Raw genomic sequence first — 25540 nt, forward strand, 5'->3', positions numbered from 1 at the left:
CAGTCCATCTAGTCCCCCCATGTAGCCCTCCAATCCCTCTAGTCCCCCCATGTAGCCCTCCAGTCCCTCTAGTCCCCCCATGTAGCCCTCCAGTCCATCTAGTCCCCCCATGTAGCCCTCCAGTCTCTCTAGTCCCCCCATGTAGCCCTCCAGTCCCTCTAGTCCCCCCATGTAGCCCTCCAGTCCCTCTTAGTCCCCCCATGTAGCCCTCCAGTCTCTCTAGTCCCCCCATGTAGCCCTCCAGTCCCTCTAGTCCCCCCATGTAGCCCTCCAGTCCCTCTTAGTCCCCCCATGTAGCCATCCAGTCTCTCTAGTCCCCCCATGTAGCCCTCCAGTCCCCCTAGTCCCCCCATGTAGCCCTCCAGTCCCTCTTAGTCCCCCCATGTAGCCATCCAGTCCCTCTAGTCCCCCCATGTAGCCCTCCAGTCCATCTAGTCCCCCCATGTAGCCCTCCAGTCCCTCTAGTCCCCCATGTAGCCCTCCAGTCCCTTAGTCCCTCTAGTCCCCCCATGTAGCCCTCCAGTCCCTCTAGTCCCCCCATGTAGCCCTCCAGTCCCTCTAGTCCCCCCATGTAGCCCTCCAGTCCCTCTAGTCCCCCCATGTAGCCCTCCAGTCCCTCTAGTCCCCCCATGTAGCCCTCCAGTCCCTCTAGTCCCCCCATGTAGCCTTCCAGTCCCTCTAGTCCCCCCATGTAGCCCTCCAGTCCCCCTAGTCCCCCCATGTAGCCCTCCAGTCCCTCTTAGTCCCCCCATGTAGCCATCCAGTCCCTCTAGTCCCCCCATGTAGCCCTCCAGTCCATCTAGTCCCCCCATGTAGCCCTCCAATCCCTCTAGTCCCCCCATGTAGCCCTCCAGTCCCTCTAGTCCCCCCATGTAGCCCTCCAGTCCATCTAGTCCCCCCATGTAGCCCTCCAGTCTCTCTAGTCCCCCCATGTAGCCCTCCAGTCCCTCTAGTCCCCCCATGTAGCCCTCCAGTCCCTCTTAGTCCCCCCATGTAGCCCTCCAGTCTCTCTAGTCCCCCCATGTAGCCCTCCAGTCCCTCTAGTCCCCCCATGTAGCCCTCCAGTCCCTCTTAGTCCCCCCATGTAGCCATCCAGTCTCTCTAGTCCCCCCATGTAGCCCTCCAGTCCCCCTAGTCCCCCCATGTAGCCCTCCAGTCCCTCTTAGTCCCCCCATGTAGCCATCCAGTCCCTCTAGTCCCCCCATGTAGCCCTCCAGTCCATCTAGTCCCCCCATGTAGCCCTCCAGTCCCTCTAGTCCCCCATGTAGCCCTCCAGTCCCTTAGTCCCTCTAGTCCCCCCATGTAGCCCTCCAGTCCCTCTAGTCCCCCCATGTAGCCCTCCAGTCCCTCTAGTCCCCCCATGTAGCCCTCCAGTCCCTCTAGTCCCCCCATGTAGCCCTCCAGTCCCTCTAGTCCCCCCATGTAGCCCTCCAGTCCCTCTAGTCCCCCCATGTAGCCTTCCAGTCCCTCTAGTCCCCCCATGTAGCCTTCCAGTCCCTCTAGTCCCCCCATGTAGCCCTCAAGTCCCTCTAGTCCCCCCATGTAGCCCTCAAGTCCCTCTAGTCCCCCCCATGTAGCCCTCCAGTCCCTCTAGTCCCCCCATGTAGCCCTCCAGTCCCTCTAGTCCCCCCATGTAGCCCTCCAGTCCCTCTAGTCCCCCCATGTAGCCCTCCAGTCCCTCTAGTCCCCCCATGTAGCCCTCCAGTCCCTCTTAGTCCCCCCATGTAGCCCTCCAGTCTCTCTAGTCCACCCATGTAGCCCTCCAGTCCCTCTAGTCCCCCCATGTAGCCCTCCAGTCCCTCTAGTCCCCCCATGTAGCCCTCCAGTCTCTCTAGTCCCCCCATGTAGCCCTCCAGTCCCTCTAGTCCCCCCATGTAGCCCTCCAGTCCCCCTAGTCCCCCCATGCAGCCCTCCAGTCCCTCTTAGTCCCCCCATGTAGCCATCCAGTCCCTCTAGTCCCCCCATGTAGCCCTCCAGTCCATCTAGTCCCCCCATGTAGCCCTCCAGTCCCTCTAGTCCCCCCATGTAGCCCTCCAGTCCCTCTAGTCCCCCCATGTAGCCCTCCAGTCCATCTAGTCCCCCCATGTAGCCCTCCAGTCTCTCTAGTCCCCCCATGTAGCCCTCCAGTCCCTCTAGTCCCCCCATGTAGCCCTCCAGTCCCTCTTAGTCCCCCCATGTAGCCCTCCAGTCTCTCTAGTCCCCCCATGTAGCCCTCCAGTCCCTCTAGTCCCCCCATGTAGCCCTCCAGTCCCTCTTAGTCCCCCCATGTAGCCATCCAGTCTCTCTAGTCCCCCCATGTAGCCCTCCAGTCCCCCTAGTCCCCCCATGTAGCCCTCCAGTCCCTCTTAGTCCCCCCATGTAGCCATCCAGTCCCTCTAGTCCCCCCATGTAGCCCTCCAGTCCATCTAGTCCCCCCATGTAGCCCTCCAGTCCCTCTAGTCCCCCATGTAGCCCTCCAGTCCCTTAGTCCCTCTAGTCCCCCCATGTAGCCCTCCAGTCCCTCTAGTCCCCCCATGTAGCCCTCCAGTCCCTCATCCAATTTGTAAGTCGCTCTGGATAAGAGCGTCTGCTAAATGACTTAAATGTAAATGTAATGCCCCCCCATGTAGCCCTCCAGTCCCTCTAGTCCCCCCATGTAGCCCTCCAGTCCCTCTAGTCCCCCCATGTAGCCCTCCAGTCCCTCTAGTCCCCCCCATGTAGCCCTCCAGTCCCTCTAGTCCCCCCATGTAGCCCTCCAGTCCCTCTAGTCCCCCCATGTAGCCCTCCAGTCCCTCTAGTCCCCCCCATGTAGCCCTCCAGTCCCTCTAGTCCCCCCATGTAGCCCTCCAGTCCCTCTAGTCCCCCCATGTAGCTCTCCGGTCCCTCTAGTCCCCCCATGTAGCCCTCCAGTCCCTCTTAGTCCCCCCATGTAGCCCTCCAGTCTCTCTAGTCCCCCCATGTAGCCCTCCAGTCCCTCTAGTCCCCCCATGTAGCCCTCCAGTCCCTCTAGTCCCCCCATGTAGCCCTCCAGTCCCTCTAGTCCCCCCCATGTAGCCCTCCAGTCCCTCTAGTCCCCCCCATATAGCCCTCCAGTCCCTCTTAGTCCCCCCATGTAGCCCTCCAGTCCCTCTAGTCCCCCCATGTAGCCCTCCAGTCCCTCTAGTCCCCCCATGTAGCCCTCCAGTCCCTCTAGTCCCCCCATGTAGCCCTCCAGTCCCTCTAGTCCCCCCATGTAGCCCTCCAGTCCCTCTAGTCCCCCCATGTAGCCCTCCAGTCCCTCTAGTCCCCCCATGTAGCCTTCCAGTCCCTCTAGTCCCCCCATGTAGCCTTCCAGTCCCTCTAGTCCCCCCATGTAGCCCTCAAGTCCCTCTAGTCCCCCCATGTAGCCCTCAAGTCCCTCTAGTCCCCCCCATGTAGCCCTCCAGTCCCTCTAGTCCCCCCATGTAGCCCTCCAGTCCCTCTAGTCCCCCCATGTAGCCCTCCAGTCCCTCTAGTCCCCCCATGTAGCCCTCCAGTCCCTCTAGTCCCCCCATGTAGCCCTCCAGTCCCTCTTAGTCCCCCCATGTAGCCCTCCAGTCCCTCTAGTCCCCCCATGTAGCCCTCAAGTCCATCTAGTCCCCCCATGTAGCCCTCCAGTCCCTCTAGTCCCCCCCATGTAGCCCTCCAGTCCCTCTAGTCCCCCCATGTAGCCCTCCAGTCCCTCTAGTCCCCCCATGTAGCCCTCCAGTCCCTCTAGTCCCCCCATGTAGCCCTCCAGTCCCTCTAGTCCCCCCATGTAGCCCTCCAGTCCCTCTAGTCCCCCCATGTAGCCTTCCAGTCCCTCTAGTCCCCCCATGTAGCCCTCAAGTCCCTCTAGTCCCCCCATGTAGCCCTCCATTCCCTCTAGTCCCCCCATGTAGCCCTCCAGTCCCTCTAGTCCCCCCATGTAGCCCTCAAGTCCCTCTAGTCCCCCCATGTAGCCCTCCAGTCCCTCTAGTCCCCCCCATGTAGCCCTCCAGTCCCTCTAGTCCCCCCATGTAGCCCTCCAGTCCCTCTAGTCCCCCCATGTAGCCTTCCAGTCCCTCTAGTCCCCCCATGTAGCCCTCAAATCCCTCTAGTCCCCCCCATGTAGCCCTCCAGTCCCTCTAGTCCCCCCATGTAGCCCTCCAGTCCCTCCAGTCAGTGATCATTAAGGCCCGTATCTCTCTCTGTGCTTCCTGTAATGCTCCCTACAGAGAGCATTCACTGGGGCCCTACCCTGTCACTGGCTCCTCAACACAGCTAAGCTCTCCCTCTCTTCATCAACGCTGGGCCTCTTGGGCTTCAAGGTCAAGGGCTCTCAGCCTCCCTCTGCTTGTTGTAGAGGCTGGCGAGAAGTTAAACTGGGAGGGAAGGAGGGAGAGAGGGATGAGGGGGAGGGTGAAGGAAATTAAGGACCCTAGTAAATGGATATGTCAGACTGGGAGCTATGGTCAATGGAGTGCTGTGTAGGCCTGTGTAGAAGGCCTGCAGTGGCACACACACACACACACACACACACACACACACACACACACACACACACACACACACACACACACACACACACACACACACACACACACACACATAGAAGAGGAAGAAGGCAAACGCCTCCAGATTAACACCAACTCCTAATCCCAGATGGATCCTTCTCTCCACCCCCCTCTTTCTTCTCAGGCTGCAGTCTGAAGGGGTCTAACTCCCTCGGAGCAGCAGAGAGAGGAGGCTTATCTCCAAAGCCACTGTAGCAACGCTGGATTCCAGCACCCCCAGCCCACTTATTCACCACCCCAGTCTCAGGGTGCTCTGTAGGGCACTAGGGAGGGAGGGAAGGAAGGGGAGGGAGCGAAAGGAGGGGGAGCGTGAGAGAGAGGAATGGAGGATGTAAGGAAGGGTAAGGAGGGAAAGTGAGAAGGTAGTGAAGGATAGGAAAGTCCGGAGGGAAGGGAGAGAGTGGGGGAGAGATAGAGATGGAGTGAGGGGAGCTCAGTGTTAACACTGTCACTCAAGGCACTAAAAAGGTGCGTAATTACTCGCTCACGTTCACATCAACATCCTTCCCACCATTTTGCACCTGCTAGCCTTGCTTCTGAACCGTTTTCATAACCTTATCCACGTGTAGACAGAACGTGTATTTCAAAATATGATCTCGTATTAAAATATTATATTTTAACTGTTACATTTTTTCATTGTAAATTTCGATATGAAGTCTGAAGTCTGTTCAAAGGGCTCCGGAGTTTGACCTTCGATCCGACGTTACCGCCCGGCACATATTAGAGCTTATTAGGACCCATAATGAGAACATCCATGATTTCTTAAATAATTAACGAGAAGATCAAAGTCCTGATCCCGCTATGGAGTGCAGCGAGACGATTGGCTGATGAAAATGAGAGCGAGAGAGCGAGTGAGCAAGAGAACGAGAAGGCAAAAGTGTGATAGAAAGAGAGAAAGAGAGATGGATAGAGACTACCCTCTCTGCTTCCTACATATCTTTAGCACTTTTACAGTATCTAGACCTGAAAATGCCATGGGACTTCATTTACAGCTAATTCATCGAGCAGATCTCTTCTACATGGAACAGTCCAGGCTATGGGAGTGTGTGGATCGATTCAGACTCGGATCTCCTCCAGCGGTTTCTTCACATAACTCCACTCTGTGCTATGTTTATCATCAACTCTCATACTCAATCCCTGGGGACTACTCAGACCAAAATGTATGAGGACTGTAAATGAGGACCAAAACGTTAAAAAAAACGGAGCCCTATGGAAAGCATTACTGTAAAGAAATCCTGTAGCTACAAGGGAAGTGAATGACTTTCTGGCACAAATGCAGCCTTTCACGAAATCCCCTATTCAGTTGTCCTGCTGTGTTGTCCAGCAAGATCACTACGATGTCTGGATGGAGCTGGTGTATGGCGGCCATATTGGATTATTTACTCAACTGCCCCGTCATCACACATCGCATCCTGTCTGGTCTGCCTCCTGCTTTTAAGTAGGGGGCGGTGCGTGGCAGCCGGAAGGAAGAGGGGAGGGGAGCGCATATGGAGGGCCGGGGCCAGACCAGTACAAGACCTATGAACCTCTGCCAAAGTCTCACCCTGACTGTGCCTGGGCTTTCCAACTGCATTTATGCTCTAGCGCCTGTCAGGGGGTTTACTGTGACGTTTTTACCCAGACAGACAGTCTGTCAGGGGTTTAACTGTGACGTTTTTACCCAGACAGACAGTCTGTCAGGGGGTTTACTGTGACGTTTTTACCCAGACAGACAGCCTGTCAGGGGGTTTACTGTGACGTTTTTACCCAGACAGACAGTCTGTCAGGGGGTTTACTGTGACGTTTTTACCCAGACAGACAGTCTCTCAGGGGGTTTACTGTGACGTTTTTACCCAGACAGACAGTCTGTCAGGGGGTTTACTGTGACATTTTTACCCAGACAGACAGGCTGTCAGGGGGTTTACTGTGACGTTTTTACCCAGACAGGCTGTCTGTCAGGGGGTTTACTGTGACGTTTTTACCCAGACAGACAGTCTCTCAGGGGGTTTACTGTGACGTTTTTACCCAGACAGACAGGCTGTCAGGGGGTTTACTGTGACGTTTTTACCCAGACAGACAGTCTGTCAGGGGGTTTACTGTGACGTTTTTACCCAGACAGACAGCCTGTCAGGGGGTTTACTGTGACGTTTTTACCCAGACAGACAGTCTAGTCTGTCAGGGGTTATACTGTGACGTTTTTACCCAGACAGACAGTCTGTCAGGGGTTTTACTGTGACGTTTTTACCCAGACAGACAGCCTGTCAGGGGGTTTACTGTGACGTTTTTACCCAGACAGACAGTCTAGTCTGTCAGGGGTTATACTGTGACGTTTTTACCCAGACAGACAGTCTGTCAGGGGTTTTACTGTGACGTTTTTACCCAGACAGACAGCCTGTCAGGGGGTTTACTGTGACGTTTTTACCCAGACAGACAGTCTAGTCTGTCAGGGGTTTTACTGTGACGTTTTTACCCAGACAGACAGTCTGTCAGGGGTTTTACTGTGACGTTTTTACCCAGACAGACAGCCTGTCAGGGGGTTTACTGTGACGTTTTTACCCAGACAGACAGTCTAGTCTGTCAGGGGTTTTACTGTGACGTTTTTACCCAGACAGACAGTCTAGTCTGTCAGGGGTTATACTGTGACGTTTTTACCCAGACAGACAGTCTGTCAGGGGTTTTACTGTGACGTTTTTACCCAGACAGACTGTCTGTCAGGGGGTTTTACTATGATGTTTTTACCCAGACAGACAGGGAAATAGTATTATATAGGGTGACAAATGGAGGGGTAAAAAAAGAGTAGAGAAAGATAGAGAAGAAAGAAAAGGCTTTTCAGCAGTGCAGTGTGGTAAATCCCCGACAGCCTTGCCTGTCTGAGGAGCTCTCTGCTTCATTCAGGTAGGTGGGAAGATGCGATACGCTGTGTGGAGGAATGTGTTCTAGTTTTCTTTCTCTGAGACAGAACGTCACCTAACCACCTTGTGTAGGTGGCTGGGTGAACTGATACGTTACATTTCCCTCTGAGGAATAGCTTTGGCTTCATGCGTCTTTGTGGAGATGGGTCGTGATGAATACGGTGTGATGTGAAAATCTTTACGACACTGAACAAAAATATTAAAAAACGTGCAACAATTTCAACGATTTTACTGAGTTACAGTTCATATTAGGAAAATCTGTAAATTTAAATAAATTCTATGGATTTCACATGACTGGGAAAACAGAAATGCATTTGTTGGTCACAGATACCTTTAAAATAAAAAAGGTAGGGGCGTGGATCAGAAAACTAGTCAGTACTAGTGTGACCACCATTTGCCTCATGCTGTTGATTGTAGCCTGTGGAATGTTGTCCCACTCCTCTTCAATGGCTGTGCGAAGTTGCTGGATACTGGGGGGAACTGGAGCATCCCAAACATGTTCAATGGGTGACATGTCTGGTGAGTATGCAGGCCATGGAAGAACTGGGACATTTCCCCCTTGTGACATGGGGCCGAGCATTATCATGCTGAAACGTGAGGTAATGTTGGCAGACAATGGGCCTCAGGATCTCATCACGGTATCTCTGCATTCAAAATGCCATCGATAAAATGCAACTGTGTTAATTGTATGTAGCTTATGCCTGTCCCTTCCATAACCCCACCGCCACCATGGGGCACACATGTTGACGTCAGCAAACCGCTCGCCCACATGACGCCATCTGCCCGGTACAGATGAACCGGGATTCATCTGTGAAGAGCACACTTCTCCAGTGTGCCAGTGGCCATTGAAGGTGAGCATTTGCCCACTGAGGTCGGTTACGATGCAGAACTGCATGAGCTTCTCTGATACAGTTTCTGACAATTCTTCATTGTGCAAAACCACAGTTCTATCAGCTGTCTGGGTGGCTGGCTTCAGTTGATCCCGCAGGTGAAGAAGCCGGATGTGGAGGTCCTGGGCTGGCATGGTTACATGGGGTCTGCGGTTGTGAGGCCGGTTGGACGTACTACCAAATTCTCTAAAACAATGTTGGCGGTGTCTTATGGTAGAGAAATGGACATTGAATTCTCAGGCAACAGCTCTGGTGGACATTCCTGCAGTCAGCATGCAAATTGCACGCTCCCTCAAAACATGAGACATCTGTGGCATCGTGTCGTGTGACTAAACTGCACATTTTAGAGTGGCCTTTGAATGACCCCAGCACAAGGTGTGTAATGATCATGCAGTTTAATTAGCTTCTTGATATTCCACACATGTCAGGTGGATGGATTATCTTGGCAAAAGAGAAATGCTCACTAACAGGTATTTAAACAAATTTGTGTACAAAATATGTGTCTCCTTTGTGTTACCATGGTTAATGATGTCCACTGCTTTAGTGATTTGAGGGGAGGGGGGCATTGCCTACCTTGCTTGGGGTTGACGTCCTGGGGGTGGTGTCCGGAGTGGGGTCCGGGAGCGAAATGTTCGTCGCTGTACGTGATGAGGGGGGTGAGCGGATGGACCGCATGCGACGGCTGCACCACCGGAACCTTATTGGACTGGAATGGAGAGGGAGAGAGAAGGACACCATGAGAGAGGCAGAACACATTAAACAAGGCACTACATGACCTGTCCTCAGTTCAGTTAGCAGATAGCATTTACAGAGTTTTACAGCGCTAAATCAAGTCCCGGCCCTCTCTCAAATGACAAGGGTACGGCCGCTTGGTGATTTGTGTAGCCCACACACACACACACACACACACACACACACACACACACACACACACACACACACACACACACACACACACACACACACACACACACACACACACACACACACAAACACACACACACACACACACAGAAAAAGGAGCTGGTGAGATGAAAGGGGTGGTGCAGTCACAATTTTTCTGTTTTTAATTATACACTGCTCAAAAAAATAAAGGGAACACTTAAACAACACAATGTAACTCCAAGTCAATCACACTTCTGTGAAATCAAACTGTCCACTTAGGAAGCAACACTGATTGACAATAAATTTCACATGCTGTTGTACAAATGGAATAGACAAAAGGTGGAAATTATAGGCAATTAGTAAGACACCCCCAAAAAAGGAATGGTTCTGCAGGTGGTGACCACACACCACTTCTCAGTTCCTATGCTTCCTGGCTGATGTTTTGGTCACTTTTGAATGCTGGCGGTGCTCTCACTCTAGTGGTAGCATGAGACGGAGTCTACAACCCACACAAGTGGCTCAGGTAGTGCAGTTCATCCAGGATGGCACATCAATGCGAGCTGTGGCAAGAAGGTTTGCTGTGTCTGTCAGCGTAGTGTCCAGAGCATGGAGATGCTACCAGGAGACAGGCCAGTACATCTGGAGACGTGGAGGAGGCCGTAGGAGGGCAACAACACAGCAGCAGGACCGCTACCTCCGCCTTTGTGCAAGGAAGTGCACTGCCAGAGCCCTGCAAAATGACCTCCAGCAGGCCACAAATGTGCATGTGTCAGCATATGGTCTCACAAGGGGTCTGAGGATCTCATCTCGGTACCTAATGGCAGTCAGGCTACCTCTGGCGAGCACATGGAGGGCTGTGCAGCCCCACAAAGAAGTGCCACCCCACACCATGACTGACCCACCGCCAAACCGGTCATGCTGGAGGATGTTGCAGGCAGCAGAACGTTCGCCACGGCGTCTCCAGACTCTGTCACGTCTGACACATGTGCTCATGTGCTCAGTGTGAACCTGCTTTCATCTGTGAAGAGCACAGGGCGCCAGTGGCGAATTTGCCAATCTTGGTGTTCTCTGGCAAATGCCAAACGTCCTGCACGGTGTTGGGCTGTAAGCACAACCCCCACCTGTGGACGTCGGGCCCTCATACCACCCTCATGGAGTCTGTTTCTGACCGTTTGAGCAGACACATGCACATTTGTGGCCTGCTGGAGGTCATTTTGCAGGGCTCTGGCAGTGCACCTCCTTGCACAAAGGCGGAGGTAGCGCTCCTGCTGCTGGGTTGTTGTCCTCCTACGGCCTCCTCCACGTCTCCTGATGTACTGGCCTGTCTCCTGGTAGCACCTCCATGCTCTGGACACTACGCTGACAGACACAGCAAACCTTTTTGCCACAGCTCGCATTGACGTGCCATCCTGGATGAACTGCACTACCTGAGCCACTTGTGTGGGTTGTAGACTCCGTCTCATGCTACCACTAGAGTGAAAGTACTGCCAACATTCAAAAGTGACCAAAACATCAGCCAGGAAGCATAGGAACTGAGAAGTGGTGTGTGGTCACCAACTGCAGAACCATTCCTTTTTTGGGGGTGTCTTACTAATCGCCTATAATCTCCACCTTTTGTCTATTCCATTTGTACAACAGCATGTGAAATTTATTGTCAATCAGTGTTGCTTCCTAAGTGGACAGTTTGATTTCACAGAAGTGTGATTGACTTGGAGTTACATTGTGTTGTTTAAGTGTTCCCTTTATTTTTTGGAGCAGTGTATTTCCACACCATTAGGTCGAAATAAGACTCTGAAATTGTGAAAATGCCCTTTTAGTGTAAGAGATTTTGGAGAGAAAATACCCCCTGGAATTTCAGCCTGTTCAGGTGGCATGGAGTTTCTGGCCCACGGCATGACATCACAATCTGATCTGATTATTCTGACCAATGACCAGTAATCTTTTATTTGCATATGTATCCTCCTACTTTGAAGGGGTAATTGTGGTAGGCTCTAGAGTCTCTAAACGATCTTATCCGCCAATCAGGGTTGTGTATGTAAATATATTTTAACTTATATCAACACGCCCACACGATCAGACTGAGCATTTCAATGGCAAAAGGAGGCTCAGCGAAATAAATGATTACAAATATATTTTGCTCAAGTGGCATGGAGTTATTTTCATGAAATAAACAGTGATTTATTAGACATATGTGATGCTAAAAAATAATATTTTAAAAAGCCTGCAAGGGGGCTTTAATGGCACAGTAAAAATAAAACACCTTCCCGCAAGGGAGGTCTCAATGTACTCCCATTCCAACCTTTCCCCCACACCTCAAAACTTTGTTTAGCCTTGGTCAGTGAGGACTGCCCCTATTTCCTGCCTAAAGGCAGAGGGGGTTGGAAAGAAGGGGGAGAGTGAAAGAGAAAGCCCCACAGGGTAGAGTTAGAGCAGAGGTCTTAGCAGTGAGATCAAAGGCAGTCATTAGCCGGTGAATAAGAGGAGTTCATTACAGAGCCAGAGCCGGGGGAAGGAGGAGAGAAGGAGGGATGAGCGATGGAGGAGGGGTGATGGAGAGACAAAAAGATAGGGCAAGAGAAAGAGGGAAGGATGACAAGACACGGAAGGAGGACGAGAGAGAGAAAGAACAGGTTTCCCGTGCCAATAAAGACCCTTGAATTGAAAGAGAGAGATTTGAAAGAGAAGGACAAGAAAGGGAAGGAGAGAGAGAACGAGAGAGAGGACGAGAGAGAGATCTCATAGAGGCGTCTGCAGTAGAACCGAAAGGCAGGGTTAATCACGTCAGCAGTGGTCTGGCCACAGCACCCCATTCCCTACCACCCCCCACCCTTAGGCTGACTCACAGAGGCCTGCACCTCCCACCACGCCCCTCCAACCCAGCCAGCCCCCCAGCCGCTTACACGCTCCAACAGCACTGAACACATGGTACTGCTTAGCCATGCTAAATCTACTACTCACAATCAGAGCACCCAGCACTGACCCTGGACCTGATTGACTTGTAGAGTCAAAACAGCATTTCTAAAGGATATACGGCTTTGTCCCAAAAAACGATCAATCTATTCCGGTGTGTATAAGAATGATGGGTAAACGTATGGCATGATATTTCAAAAGGCTATACGCTTGATCTGACAGTCATCCATCAACCAATCCTACACATTTTGACTACACCCAATCTTTCCCAACATATAACACATGCTATCCCTAAACAAACAAACAAACAATCATACATACATACATATAATACATATAAATATATATATATATACACATACAGTTGAAGTCGGAAGTTTACATACACTTAGGTTGGAACCATTAAAACCCGTTTTTCAAACACTCCACAAATTTCTTGTTTACAAACTATAGTTTTGGCAAGTTGGTTAGGACATCTACTTTGTGCATGACACAAGTCATTTTTCCAACAATTGTTTACAGACAGATCACTTCAATTATAATTCACTGTATCACAATTCCAGTGGGTTAGAAGATTACATACACTAAGTTGACTGTGCCTTTAAACAGCTTGGAAAATTCTAGAAAATGATGTCATGGCTTTAGAAGCTTCTGATAGGTTAATTGACATAATTTGAGTCAATTGGAGGTGTACCTGTGGATGTATTTCAAGGACGACCTTCAAACTCAGTGCCTCTTTGCTTGACATCATGGGAAAATCAAAAGAAATCAGCCAAGACCTCAGAAAAACAATTGTAGAACTCCACAAGTCTGGTTCATCCTTGGGAGCAATTTCCAAACACCTGAAGGTACCGCGTTCATCTGTACCAACAATAGTACACAAGTTTAAACACCATAGGACCAAGCAGCCATCATACCGTTCAGGAAGGAGATGCGTTCTGTCTCCTAGAGATTAACGTACTTTGGTGCGAAAAGTGCAAATCAATCCCAGAACAACAGCAAAGGACCTTGTGAAGATGCTGGAGGAAACAGGTACAAAAGTATCTATATCTACAGTAAAACGAGTCCTATATCGACATAACCTGAAAGGCCGCTCAGCAAGAAAGAAGCCACTGCTCCAAAATCGCCATAAAAAAGCCAGACTACGGTTTGCAACTGCACATGGGGACAAAGATCGTACTTTTTGGAGAAACGTCCTCTGATGAAACAAAAATAGAACTGTTTGGCCATAATGACTATCGTTGTGTTTAGAGGAAAAAGGGAGAGGCTTGCAAGCCGAAGAACACCATCCCAACCGTGAAGCACGGGGGTGGCAGCATCATGTTGTGGGGGTGCTTTGCTGCAGGAGGGACTGGGGCACTTCACAAAATAGATGGCATCATGAGGGAGGAAAATTATGTGGATATATTGAAGCAACTTCTCAAGACATCAGTCAGGAAGTTAAAGCTTGGTTGCAAATGGGTCTTCCAAATGGACAATGACCCCAAGCATACTCCCAAAGTTGTGGCAAAATGGCTTAAGGACAACAAAGTCAAGGTATTGGAGTGGCCATCACAAAGCCCTGATCTCAATCCTGTAGAAAATGTGTGGGCAGACCTGAAAAAGCGTGTGTGAGCAAGGAGGCCTACAAACCTGATTCAGTTACACCAGCTCTGCCAAAATTCACCCAACTTATTGTGGGAAGCTTGTGGAAGGCTACCTGAAACATTTGACCCAAGTTAAACAATTTAAAGGCAATGCTACCAAATACTAATTGAGTGTATTTAAACTTCTGACCCACTGGGAATGTGATGAAAGAAATAAAAGCTGAAATAAATAATTCTCTCTACTATTATTCTGACATTCCACATTCTTAAAATAAAGTGGTGATCCTAACTGACCTAGGACAGGACATTTTTACTAGGATCAGGAATTGTGAAAAACTGAGTTTAAATGTATTTGGCTAAGGTGTATGTAAACTTCCGACTTCAACTGTATATATATATAAATAAATAAAACACCACTAGGTGACTTTCACTGGCTTGATTTGCAGCGAGGAGATTCGTGCTAGGGTGACATTCTCAGCATGCTAATTTGTGGCAAGGCTACAACCCCCCCTGGAATTTCCTGTGTTGCCGGACCGACCCCTCACAGACCGGCACCGAACTACCACCTCTCCCCTACCCCCTCTGGGAATGTCCTAACCAGGGGTTTAGCAGTAGGGTGGGGTGGATCTCAGCTATGCACACCTTACTAAAAGGGCCTTCATGCATGTCAGATTCCGGAGCCTGGTTAAGCATCAAGACCCCCAGGTCTCCAGCCCTCTCACACACACACACACACACACACACACACACACACACACACACACACACACACACACACACACACACACACACACACACACACACACACACACACACACACACACACACACACACACACACCAGCATCAAACATATCAAGTACGCTTGGCTTGACCACCTCTTACGTAATGTTGGATCCTGCCTCAAAATACCAACATTTGCAGAACTAATTTGCATAGTAATGAAAAACACCAAAAAGGGCTTCCGATCAAAAATAGAGTGAGCATCAACTACAAAAAATTATCTCAATACAACTTCAAACAAAATTAGCTCACTCATAGCAACTAATTAGTCCCTAAACCCTGGCTCTAAAGTCCTGACGTCTCAAGCCCAGCAGAACCCAGGTCAGCCAGGGTCAAAGGTCAGGGGATAATCTGTGTGTTGGAATAGCTTTAATGGCACTTTATCCCACCAGGATGAGGACCGAAGAGGACTCCCAAATAGAGGGCCTGAATTGGGCCTGGAGCAGCCAGGGACATGCCTGTACTAGCTGGGGCTAAAATTATACCATCCTCACCCCTCTTCTCTTAATTGTTACGCCTTTCAGCTCACATTTGCTTCCCTGCGGGAACGAGATAAGAACCTGGATGGAGGATTTTCATTTAAGCTCTCCAGTCTTCGGGGTTCTCTTCTCCGACAGAGGGAGAGAGAGTGAGGATGGAGAGAGAGAGAGAGAGACAGAGAGAGAGAGAGAGAGAGAGAGAGAATGGAGAGAGAGAGAGAGAGAGAGAGAGAGAGAGAGAGAGAGAGAGAGAGAGAGAGAGAGAGAGAGAATGGAGAGAGAGAGAGAGAGAGATCCTAAACCATATAAATGAGACAATTTAACAAGCATGCAGTCATTGATGCAGATACACACAGAAACCCGTGCACCCACTTCCCCCTATATCTCCAGCTCCATCCCATGGCAGAAAAACCAACACGGCCCGTTGCTGACGGACTCTCTGGCACCTGAGAAAGCCGAGGAGCTTTTGAAATGCCCTTGCCTCCACCATATTGGAGAAGACCTCTTTTGTGCTCACCCAGTTGCAGCTGTCACAGCCCATTTCTCTCAACTTCTTAATAAACTGTGCCTCCATTGTGTGCCGTCCTTAAGGCTAAATCCACCAGGGGAAACCTGGGGGCTTCTGTGACCGTCACAGCTTTTACTGAATCTAGGAGGCACATATGCATCCTCTACCTAAACCATAACTCTACTACCAGCCAGTACCATCCTGTGACTAAACCATAGAACCACTATTAGCCACTAGCCAGCACCATCCTCTACCTAAACCATAGCACCACTATTAGCCAATAGCTAGCACCATCCTCTACCTAAACCATAGCCCACTACCAGCCACTAGCCAGCACCATCCTCTACCTAAACCATAGCCCCACTACTAGCCAGCACCATCAAATACCTAAACCATAGCACCACTACTAGCCACTAGCCAGCACCATCCTCTACCTAAACCATAGCCCCACTACTAGCCACTAGCCAGCACCATCCTCTACCTAAACCATAGCACCACTACTAGCCAGCACCATCCTCTACCTAAACCATAGCCCACTACTAGCCAGCACCATCCTAACTAAATCATAGCCCACTACAAGCCAGCACCATCCTCTACCTAAACCATAGCCCACTACTAGCCACTAGCCAGCACCATCCTAACTAAATCATAGCCCACTACAAGCCACTAGCCAGCACCATCCTCTACCTAAACCATAGCCCACTACAAGCCAGCACCATCCTCTAACTAAACCATAGCTCCACTACTAGCCACTAGCTAGCACCATCCTCTACCTAAACCATAGCACCACTACAAGCCAGCACCATCCTCTAACTAAACCATAGCACCACTACTAGCCAGCACCATCCTCTACCTAAACCATAGCCCACTACCAGCCAGCACCATCCTCTAACTAAACCATAGCACCACTACTAGCCAGCACCATCCTCTACCTAAACCATAGCCCACTACTAGCCAGCACCATCCTCTACCTAAACCATAGCACCACTACTAGCCAGCACCATCCTCTACCTAAACCATAGCTCCACTACTAGCCACTAGCTAGCAACATCCTCTAACTAAACCATAGCACCACTACAAGCCAGCACCATCCTCTACCTAAACCATAGCCCACTACCAGCCACTAGCCAGCACCATCCTCTACCTAAACCATAGCCCACTACAAGCCAGCACCATCCTCTAACTAAACCATAGCTCCACTACTAGCCACTAGCTAGCACCATCCTCTACCTAAACCATAGCACCACTACTAGCCAGCACCATCCTCTAACTAAACCATAGCACCACTACTAGCTAGCACCATCCTCTAACTAAACCATAGCACCCCTACTAGCTAGCACCATCCTCTAACTAAACCATAGCCCACTACCAGCCACTAGCCAGCACCATCCTCTAACTAAACCATAGCACCACTACTAGCTAGCACCATCCTCTACCTAAACCATAGCACCACTACTAGCTAGCACCATCCTCTACCTAAACCATAGCACCACTACTAGCTAGCACCATCCTCTAACTAAACCATAGCACCCCTACTAGCTAGCACCATCCTCTAACTAAACCATAGCCCACTACCAGCCACTAGCCAGCACCATCCTCTAACTAAACCATAGCACCACTACTAGCCAGCACCATCCTCTAACTAAACCATAGCACCACTACTAGCTAGCACCATCCTCTACCTAAACCATAGCACCACTACTAGCTAGCACCATCCTCTACCTAAACCATAGCACCACTACTAGCTAGCACCATCCTCTACCTAAACCATAGCACCACTACTAGCTAGCACCATCCTCTACCTAAACCATAGCACCACTACTAGCTAGCACCATCCTCTAACTAAACCATAGCACCACTACTAGCTAGCACCATCCTCTACCTAAACCATAGCCCACTACCAGCCACTAGCCAGCACCATCCTCTACCTAAACCATAGCACCACTACTAGCCAGCACCATCCTCTACCTAAACCATAGCCCACTACTAGCCAGCAACATCCTCTACCTAAACCATAGCACCACTACTAGCTAGCCCCATCCTCTACCTAAACCATAGCCCACTACCAGCCACTAGCCAGCACCATCCTCTAACTAAACCATAGCACCACTACTAGCCAGCACCATCCTCTAACTAAACCATAGCCCACTACTAGCCAGCAACATCCTCTAACTAAACCATAGCCCACTACTAGCCAGCACCATCCTAACTAAATCATAGCCCACTACAAGCCAGCACCATCCTCTAACTAAACCATAGCACCACTACTAGCCAGCACCATCCTAACTAAATCATAGCCCACTACAAGCCAGCACCATCCTCTACCTAAACCATAGCACCACTACTAGCCACTAGCCAGCACCATCCTCTACCTAAACCATAGCCCACTACCAGCCACTAGCCAGCACCATCCTCTACCTAAACCATAGCCCCACTACTAGCCAGCACCATCAAATACCTAAACCATAGCACCACTACTAGCCACTAGCCAGCACCATCCTAACTAAATCATAGCACCACTACTAGCCAGCACCATCCTATACCTAAACTATAGCACCACTACTAGCCAGCACCATCAAATACCTAAACCATAGCACCACTACTAGCCAGCACCATCAAATACCTAAACCATAGCACCACTACTAGCCAGCACCATCCTCTACCTAAATCACAGCACCAAGATGTATGCATACAGATGCCAAAATAAAATGGTAAATTGTCACAATATTAAATGGACACGGAGAGTTTTGGGGGACTTGACTTGCACAAGGAGAAGGAAGGGGCATTTCTGTTCCCCCAGAAAACAAGTCATTGGAGATGACCGGGCACAACTGAAGGAGCTGCCATTTTAAAAGTAGTTCAGGTGGTTTCTTATGGACTAGCCGCACTCTCCTTCCTCTAACCACTCCCTGCTTCATGCCAAGTTTACAAAGAATTAAACAAAAATTAAATACTTTCGTACTAAGCAGTTAGAGGAAGTGGTTGCACAGCTCTGACTTGACCACGACCGTGGAGGGTCATACAATGTCGCCGCGATTTGATCGCCCCTTCTGGTCCCCCGTGACGATGGCTCAAACTGTGGCGGCAGCAGCGGTCTTTTTTAATGTCAGGGAAGAAATAGGCTTAGGTTCTCGTTTCTATTCACATTTCACACACAGAGACAGAGAGAGGGCACGGATTTGGAAATAAACGTTCCATTTGAGAATTTTATAACCAGGCTTGGGGCCCTTTTCAAGCGGCCTCAGATGTGGTTTGAAAAGAAATTCATTGCGCGGAACTGGCGCTGGCAGAGAGCCACGGTGTTTGAGAGGAGAAACACTAGCGCCAACACTTTGCTTTGTAACAGAACAGGGAGGCTCAATGCCTTGGCGTGCTGCTCTGTGTGTGTGTGTGTGTGTGTGTGTGTGTGTGTGTGTGTGTGTGTGTGTGTGTGTGTGTGTGTGTGTGTGTGTGTGTGTGTGTGTGTGTGTGTGTGTGTGTGTGTGTGTGTGTGTGTGTGTGTGTGTGTGTGTGTGTGTGTGTGTGAATGTATATGTGTAGTCCCAAGTCCTATCTTAATTTGATCAGTTTCTCATACAGGAAAATAATCCTGCAGCAACAGGACATGTGAATTATTATGTGGATTATAATTAAATGGTCATTTTTGTAGGGATTGATACATTTTCAGTAAGGATAAATCAAGTTTGACATTATAAAGTGGAAATAACAAACTTTTTAAACAGAGATTAGACTTTTTAGTCTTGAATCTGGTTCTGGAGGCAGCTCTGCAGTGGGCACTAGGCGACACAGCCACAAAATCCTAGAATCTGATTTAAAACCTAACCTTAAGCACACTGCTAACCCTAATGCCTAACACTGATATCGCCACCCCTTCCCTTGCATCGTGTACAGCGCTAGTCGACAGTTGGCTAACACTGTCGTACAGTCTCAGATAGGAAGGGATTCTCCACCCCCCACCACCTCTCCTTCCCCTACAGCCTGCTTGGCATCTCTAACCCCCCCCCCCCCCCCCCCCCCCACCACTTGCCTTTTGTGCTCCACTCAATTATCCCTCGTCTGCCGAGTGAGGGGGGAGGGAAAACGAAAAAAGGGGGAAGTTTATAATAATCACTTCCCACTTCTGTAATTTATATGCAATGAGGACTCAGCGTGCCCGTAGCTACAATCAAGTGTGTGTCGGAACCACGTGAGGTGTTTCCAGAAACCATCGAGGACGGAGAGACTAAAGTAGCAGATTCCCATGATTCCCCATGCTGCTAAATCCGCTGACTGAAAAGCCCTTCCTCAGCTCCTTGCTGTTCTGTTATGCAGCCAGGGCCCTTTACCAGCCACACCTGAAAATACACACTGTTACTGATTGAGTCTGGTCACGTACTCTGGGAGAGAGAGAGATAGAGAGAGACAGAGACAGAGAGAGACAGAGAGAGAGAGAGAGACAGAGAGAGACAGAGACAGAGACAGAGACAGAGAGAGACAGAGACAGAGAGAGACAGAGACAGAGAGAGACAGAGAGAGACAGAGAGAGACAGAGAGAGACAGAGACAGAGAGACAGAGAGAGAGACAGAGAGAGAGACAGAGAGAGAGAGACAGAGAGAGACAGAGAGAGACAGAGACAGAGTCAGAGAGAGACAGAGACAGAGAGAGACAGAGAGAGACATAGAGAGACATAGAGAGACAGAGAGAGACAGAGAGAGAGACAGAGAGAGACATCGAGAGACAGAGAGACAGAGAGAGACAGAGACAGAGACAGAGAGACAGAGAGAGAGACACAGAGACAGAGAGAGAGACAGAGAGAGACAGAGAGAGACAGAGACAGAGACAGAGAGACAGAGAGACAGAGAGACAGAGAGAGAGAGAGAGAGAGAGAGAGAGAGAGAGAGAGAGAGAGAGAGAGAGAGAGAGAGAGAGAGAGAGAGCAAGCAGTATGTGACCTGTTGCCACAAGGGAAACACCATTGTAAATACACACACAGAAAGAGACAGACAGACAGACAGACAGACAGACAGACAGACAGACAGATCAAAGGTATAACCACAGACAACAGAATGTGTTGGCACCCTCAGAGGTTCAGAAGCATCCGGAAGCATCCCGGTTTTCAGGGGGAAAGCAGAGAAGAGGTGAAGCCTGAAACCCGGATGCTTCCGGTTTCGTCTGAGCCCGCTCAGGCCTTTCTTTTACGCCTGCTACGTTAGGTTAATGTTCTGGTTAGCTTGACGATTACTCTTCTTGGCCAGTTCACAGACATATTCCCGCTGCGTTATCCTGATGTCTGGATTGCTGCACACCTGCTTGACCACACGTGACCTTTTGGTTTGTGTTTCAGGCAGGACTGTTTGATGACAAGCTACACACAATCTGTCTATGAGTCAGTCAGCACATACTAGCATGTTAGAGGACAATCAATGTAAATACATACAGTACAGAGGAAAATCTCAGTGTATACATACAGTACAAAGGAAAATCTCAGTGTATACATACAGTACAGAGGAAAATCACAGTGTACACATACAGTACAGAGGAAAATCACAGTGTACACATACAGTACAGAGGAAAATCACAGTGTACACATAGAGTACAGAGGAAAATCACAGTGTACACATACAGTACAGAAGAAAATCACAGTACAGTACAGAGGAAAATCACAGTGTACATACAGTACAGAGGAATATCACAGTGTATACACACAGTACATTAATGTAGACTAGATCGTCATGACACTTAAGCCTCTACTGAAATTATATCAATCTTTCTCAGCTGAGAGAGAATTCATCTGAAAGTAATGAATGGGGAGACCAACCAAGACAAGAGCAAAACCAGCCCAGATCCTGCCTCTCCTAGCTTGTTTAAACACTTGTTCTCAGACACAGTGCCACTGATGACTCCGTACAGGGCTACTGTAAAAATCTGCGAACACAAAGGCATTAGATAGAGAGAACTGTGGGCGTGGGGCAAACTAAAGCCCTATGGAGACATACATAGTCTGGCCAGGTGTTCCCTCTCAGGGGCTCTGAGTGTGTGGAATGCCTGACCTTTGCACAACAAAGGTGAGCAAACACACCCCCTCCAAAAACGGCCCCCTCCCAGTGTCTCTCCGTTTATAGGCCACAGAAAGAAAGGGACCGCCACTCTCCTCTCTCCACTACCTCTCCACCAAAACACACTACCAACCCGGGTGAAGTTTAAATAAATAACCAATTACTATTCCCAGAGTGGTTTGAACCCCCAGGAAGTCAGTCAGCCAGCCCAGCTCTCGGTGAAGTGTTAAAAATTGAACGTTTTATTGGCAGGATGGCCTTTTGGCCAGGGGGCTTAATGTAACGAAACCCAATTAATAAGAGAAGAAAGCCAGGCCGCCAGCGAGGGATGGAGGGAGGAGAGGGAGGGAAAGGGGGAGCGCCACGCGCCCAGGGTAATGAGAGGAACGAGGGGAGCGGAGGAGTGAACGAACGAGGGGATAGAGAGGAGTGGAGGAGGAAATGAAAGCCAGCCCCGGAGAGAAATGTACATCTATGAACTGGAACCCCCCCCCATTCCCCTCACCCCTGTCCTCAATCTCATAGCGTCAGTGACAGTCCAATAGTTCAGCCTAGTCCTGCATTTAAAGCTCGTTGCTGCCTGAACTAGTTATTCCAAAACCTTACATTAACATTGACACCCCTGTTCTGTTTTTTTACTTTCAGCTTAAACTTCTCCCTTCACATATATTCGCATTGACCAAATCCCATTTTTCAATGCGACAGTGATGTTGACTGAATTACAGTGGGAATCTAACACGCAAAGAAGCAGTCACTTATCATAAGACCTCCCTTAAACAACAAACGCCACCGTGAGAACATACAAACACCGTACATTAATGCACAGCGAGACACCACACGACGGGCATATAGCGAAACGCTAGACACACACACAGCCCGCAAAACAAACACTAATGTACACACACATTCTAGATTAGAGACTCCCATGTGTACACCCCCCCCCCCCCCCCACATTCATCCTGCTCTGCCTGCATATGCAAACAAAGGGCCCCATTTACAGCTAAGTGTCATTTCTCCATATCACCAAACAGAAGCTCTGAATAGGACACAGATGAATTAGGAGGTATTACCCAACATCCTTGAGTTTTCAGATTGAAGATTCAACAGAGGCTGAATGGGGGGTTTCATAACCCAAACTCATTGACCCTCCGGCTCCGAGTGTATTTCCCCAAGCAAACCAATCCCACTGGCTCTCACTCTCCTCTTATGAAGGGGCCAGTTGGGGGAATGTGTGTGAAATAGGCCTGCTCTGATGAAAAGACACAGGTTTCATTTTCTCAAAGTGTACAAACTCCATTCTTTCCTTGTGTGTTGGGGGAACTAGGCCATTAGAAGCACTGAGTTCGAACAACAAAGTCGCTGAACTCTCTATGGGGAAACACTTAAAGGACTGTAGAGGTGATAGTCCCCGTCAAATGGGTTAAAGATGCTCTACAGCTATTTTTTTTTAAACATTTCCTGTTGAAAAACAATATCCCAAGTACACATACAGTAATGTACATACAGTTGAAGTCGGAAGTTTACATACACCTTAGCCAAATACATTTAAACTCAGTTTTTCACAATTTTTTACATTTAATCCTAGTAAAAATTCCCTCTCTTAGTTCAGTTAGGATCACCACTTTATTTTAAGAATGTGAAATGTCAGAACAATAGTAGAGATAATGATTTATTTCAGCTTTTATTTCTTTCATCACATTCCCAGTGGGTCAGAAGTTTACATACACTCAATTAGTATTTGATAGCATTGCCTTTAAATTGTTTAACTTGGGTCAAACATTTCGGGTAGCCTTCCACAAGCTTCCCACAATAAGTTGGGTGAATTTTGGCCCCTTCCTCCTGACGGAGCTGGTGTAACTGAGTCAGGTTTGTAGGCCTCCTTGCTCGCATACGTTTTTCAGTTCTGCCCACAAATGTTCTATAGGATTGAGGTCAGGGCTTTGTGATGGCCACTCCAATACCTTGACTTTGTCGTCCTTAAGCCATTTTGCCAAAACTTTGGAAGTATGCTTGGGGTCGTTGTTCATTTGGAAGATCCATTTGCGACCAAGCTTTAACTTCCTGACTGATGTCTTAAGATGTTGCTTCAATATAGCCACATCATTTTCCTCCCTCATGATGCCATCTATTTTGTGAAGTGCACCAGTCCCTCCTGCAGCAAAGCACCCCCACGACATGATACTGCCACCCCAGTGCTTCACGGTTGGGATGGTGTTCTTCGGCTTGCAAGCCTCCCCCTTTTTCCTCCAAACATAATGATGGTCATTACGGCCAAATAGTTCTATTTTTGTTTCATCAGACCAGCGGACATTTAAAAAGTATGATCTTTGTCCCCATGTGCAGTTGCAAACCATAGTCTGTCTTTTTTATGGCGGTTTTGGAGCAGTGGCTTCTTCCTTGCTGAGCGGCCTCTCAGGTTATATTGATATAGGACTCGTTTTACTGTAGATATAGATACTTTTGCACCTGTTTCCTCCAGCATCTTCACAAGGTCCTTTGCTGTTGTTCTGGGATTGATTCGCACTTCTCGCACCAAAGTCCTTTCATCTCTAGGAGACAGAACACGTCTCCTTCCTGAACGGTATGACGGCTGCGTGGTCCCATGGTGTTTATACTTGCATGCTATTGTTTGTACAGATGAATGTGGTACCTTCAGGCGTTTGGAAATTGCTCCCAAGGACGAACCAGACTTGTGGAGGTCTACAATTTTTTTCTGAGGTTTTGGCTGATTTCTTTAGATTTTCCCATGACGTCAAGCAAAGAGGCACTGAGTTTGAAGGTAGGACTTGAAATACATCCACAGGTCCACCTCCAATTGACTCAAATGATGTCTGGAATTGTGATACAGTGAATTATAAGTGAAATAATCTGTCTGTAAACAATTGTTTGAGAAATTACTTGTGTCATGCACAAAGTAGATGTCCTAACCGACTTGCCAAAACTATAGTTTGTTAACAAGAAATTTGTGGAGTGGTTGAAAAACTAGTTTTAATGACTCCAACCTAAGTGTATGTAAACGTCTGACTTCAACTGTACACTGAAGTATTTTGAGCAAAATTGTGTTCTTTTTTTACAACTGCAAGTGTTGGCCATTCAAGGAGTTTCTCTTATGGGTTTACTCTGTCGTCATCGGCCACCCCTCTTGCTTGTGGGAACTATAGAGGAGCATAGAGAACAGAAGAGGAAAGGCCCACCCCTCCCCACTAGTGCCATATCATGTCATACCTGGACTACCTATTGAGATGGGCCTTTTGTTAGGTAAATCAGCTGAGGTGAAAAGGAGACTGGAGTGCATCTTTAATAAGGGGTGGTTAGAGGTTGTTTCAGGTGAGAGGTGGATGTGAGTTTAGAGACTTCAGAATGGTTCTGTGGAGGTAGGGCAATATCTGGGGAAAGATGTGTGTATGGGTTGGGCCAATGTTCTGAAGCTCAATGGTGGTTGAGTTATGTGAAAGTTGTGTTTGGGTTGTGTTGACGTTGTGTGGGGGGGATGGACCAATGTTTTGAAGCTCAGGGGTGGGATTTTTGGTGGATGTGTGAAGTTTGTTTGAGCGATGTGTTGTGGGTGTGTGTGTGGGTGCACATGTGTGTGCACGTGCGTGTGTGTGTGTGTGTGTGTGGGGAGGCAATGCTGGGCCAATGTTTTGAAGCCTTTTAGTGCCTTGCCTGGTAGTTGTGTGAAGGTTGTCGGGGCGTTGTGTGAAGGTTGACAGAGCGTTATGTGGGGGTTGGACTGGGTGTGTTTTGGCAGAGCCCGGGGCACCCTGCAGGATGTTCACCTTGCGGCGGGGTGCAGGCCTCATTATCACAGCAGGACCTGGTCACATCAAAGAGCTGAGGAAAGGGCAAACATTCCACTGAAGTGCCACTGTCAGCAGGCCTGGCTACCCCCTACCAGCTTGACCAAGACCAGCAAGCATGTTCACACACACACACACACACACACACGTACGTTCTTTTGTTACCTATATAACGTAATCGCCACTTATCATGTACGAGCCCAGGCAAACACAGTGGAAAACCCCCACAATGAATGAGTCA

The 25540-nt window shown here is 49.1% G+C and overlaps 1 protein-coding gene across 14 annotated transcripts in view; it reads right to left on the reverse strand.

Moving 5' to 3' along the window:
- Window positions 1-25540, reverse strand: part of LOC129845919 (lymphoid enhancer-binding factor 1-like) — a 64625-nt gene that overhangs the window by 21572 nt on the left and 17513 nt on the right. For all 14 annotated transcript variants that reach the window (XM_055913870.1, XM_055913867.1, XM_055913866.1 and 11 more), the window contains exon 4: window positions 8887-9019. In XM_055913870.1, coding sequence (XP_055769845.1) covers window positions 8887-9019 — 133 coding nt within the window. The remainder of the gene's footprint in view (window positions 1-8886; window positions 9020-25540) is intronic.

Source organism: Salvelinus fontinalis, unplaced genomic scaffold, assembly GCF_029448725.1.
Source record: "Salvelinus fontinalis isolate EN_2023a unplaced genomic scaffold, ASM2944872v1 scaffold_0403, whole genome shotgun sequence".
Taxonomy (NCBI): domain Eukaryota; kingdom Metazoa; phylum Chordata; class Actinopteri; order Salmoniformes; family Salmonidae; genus Salvelinus; species Salvelinus fontinalis.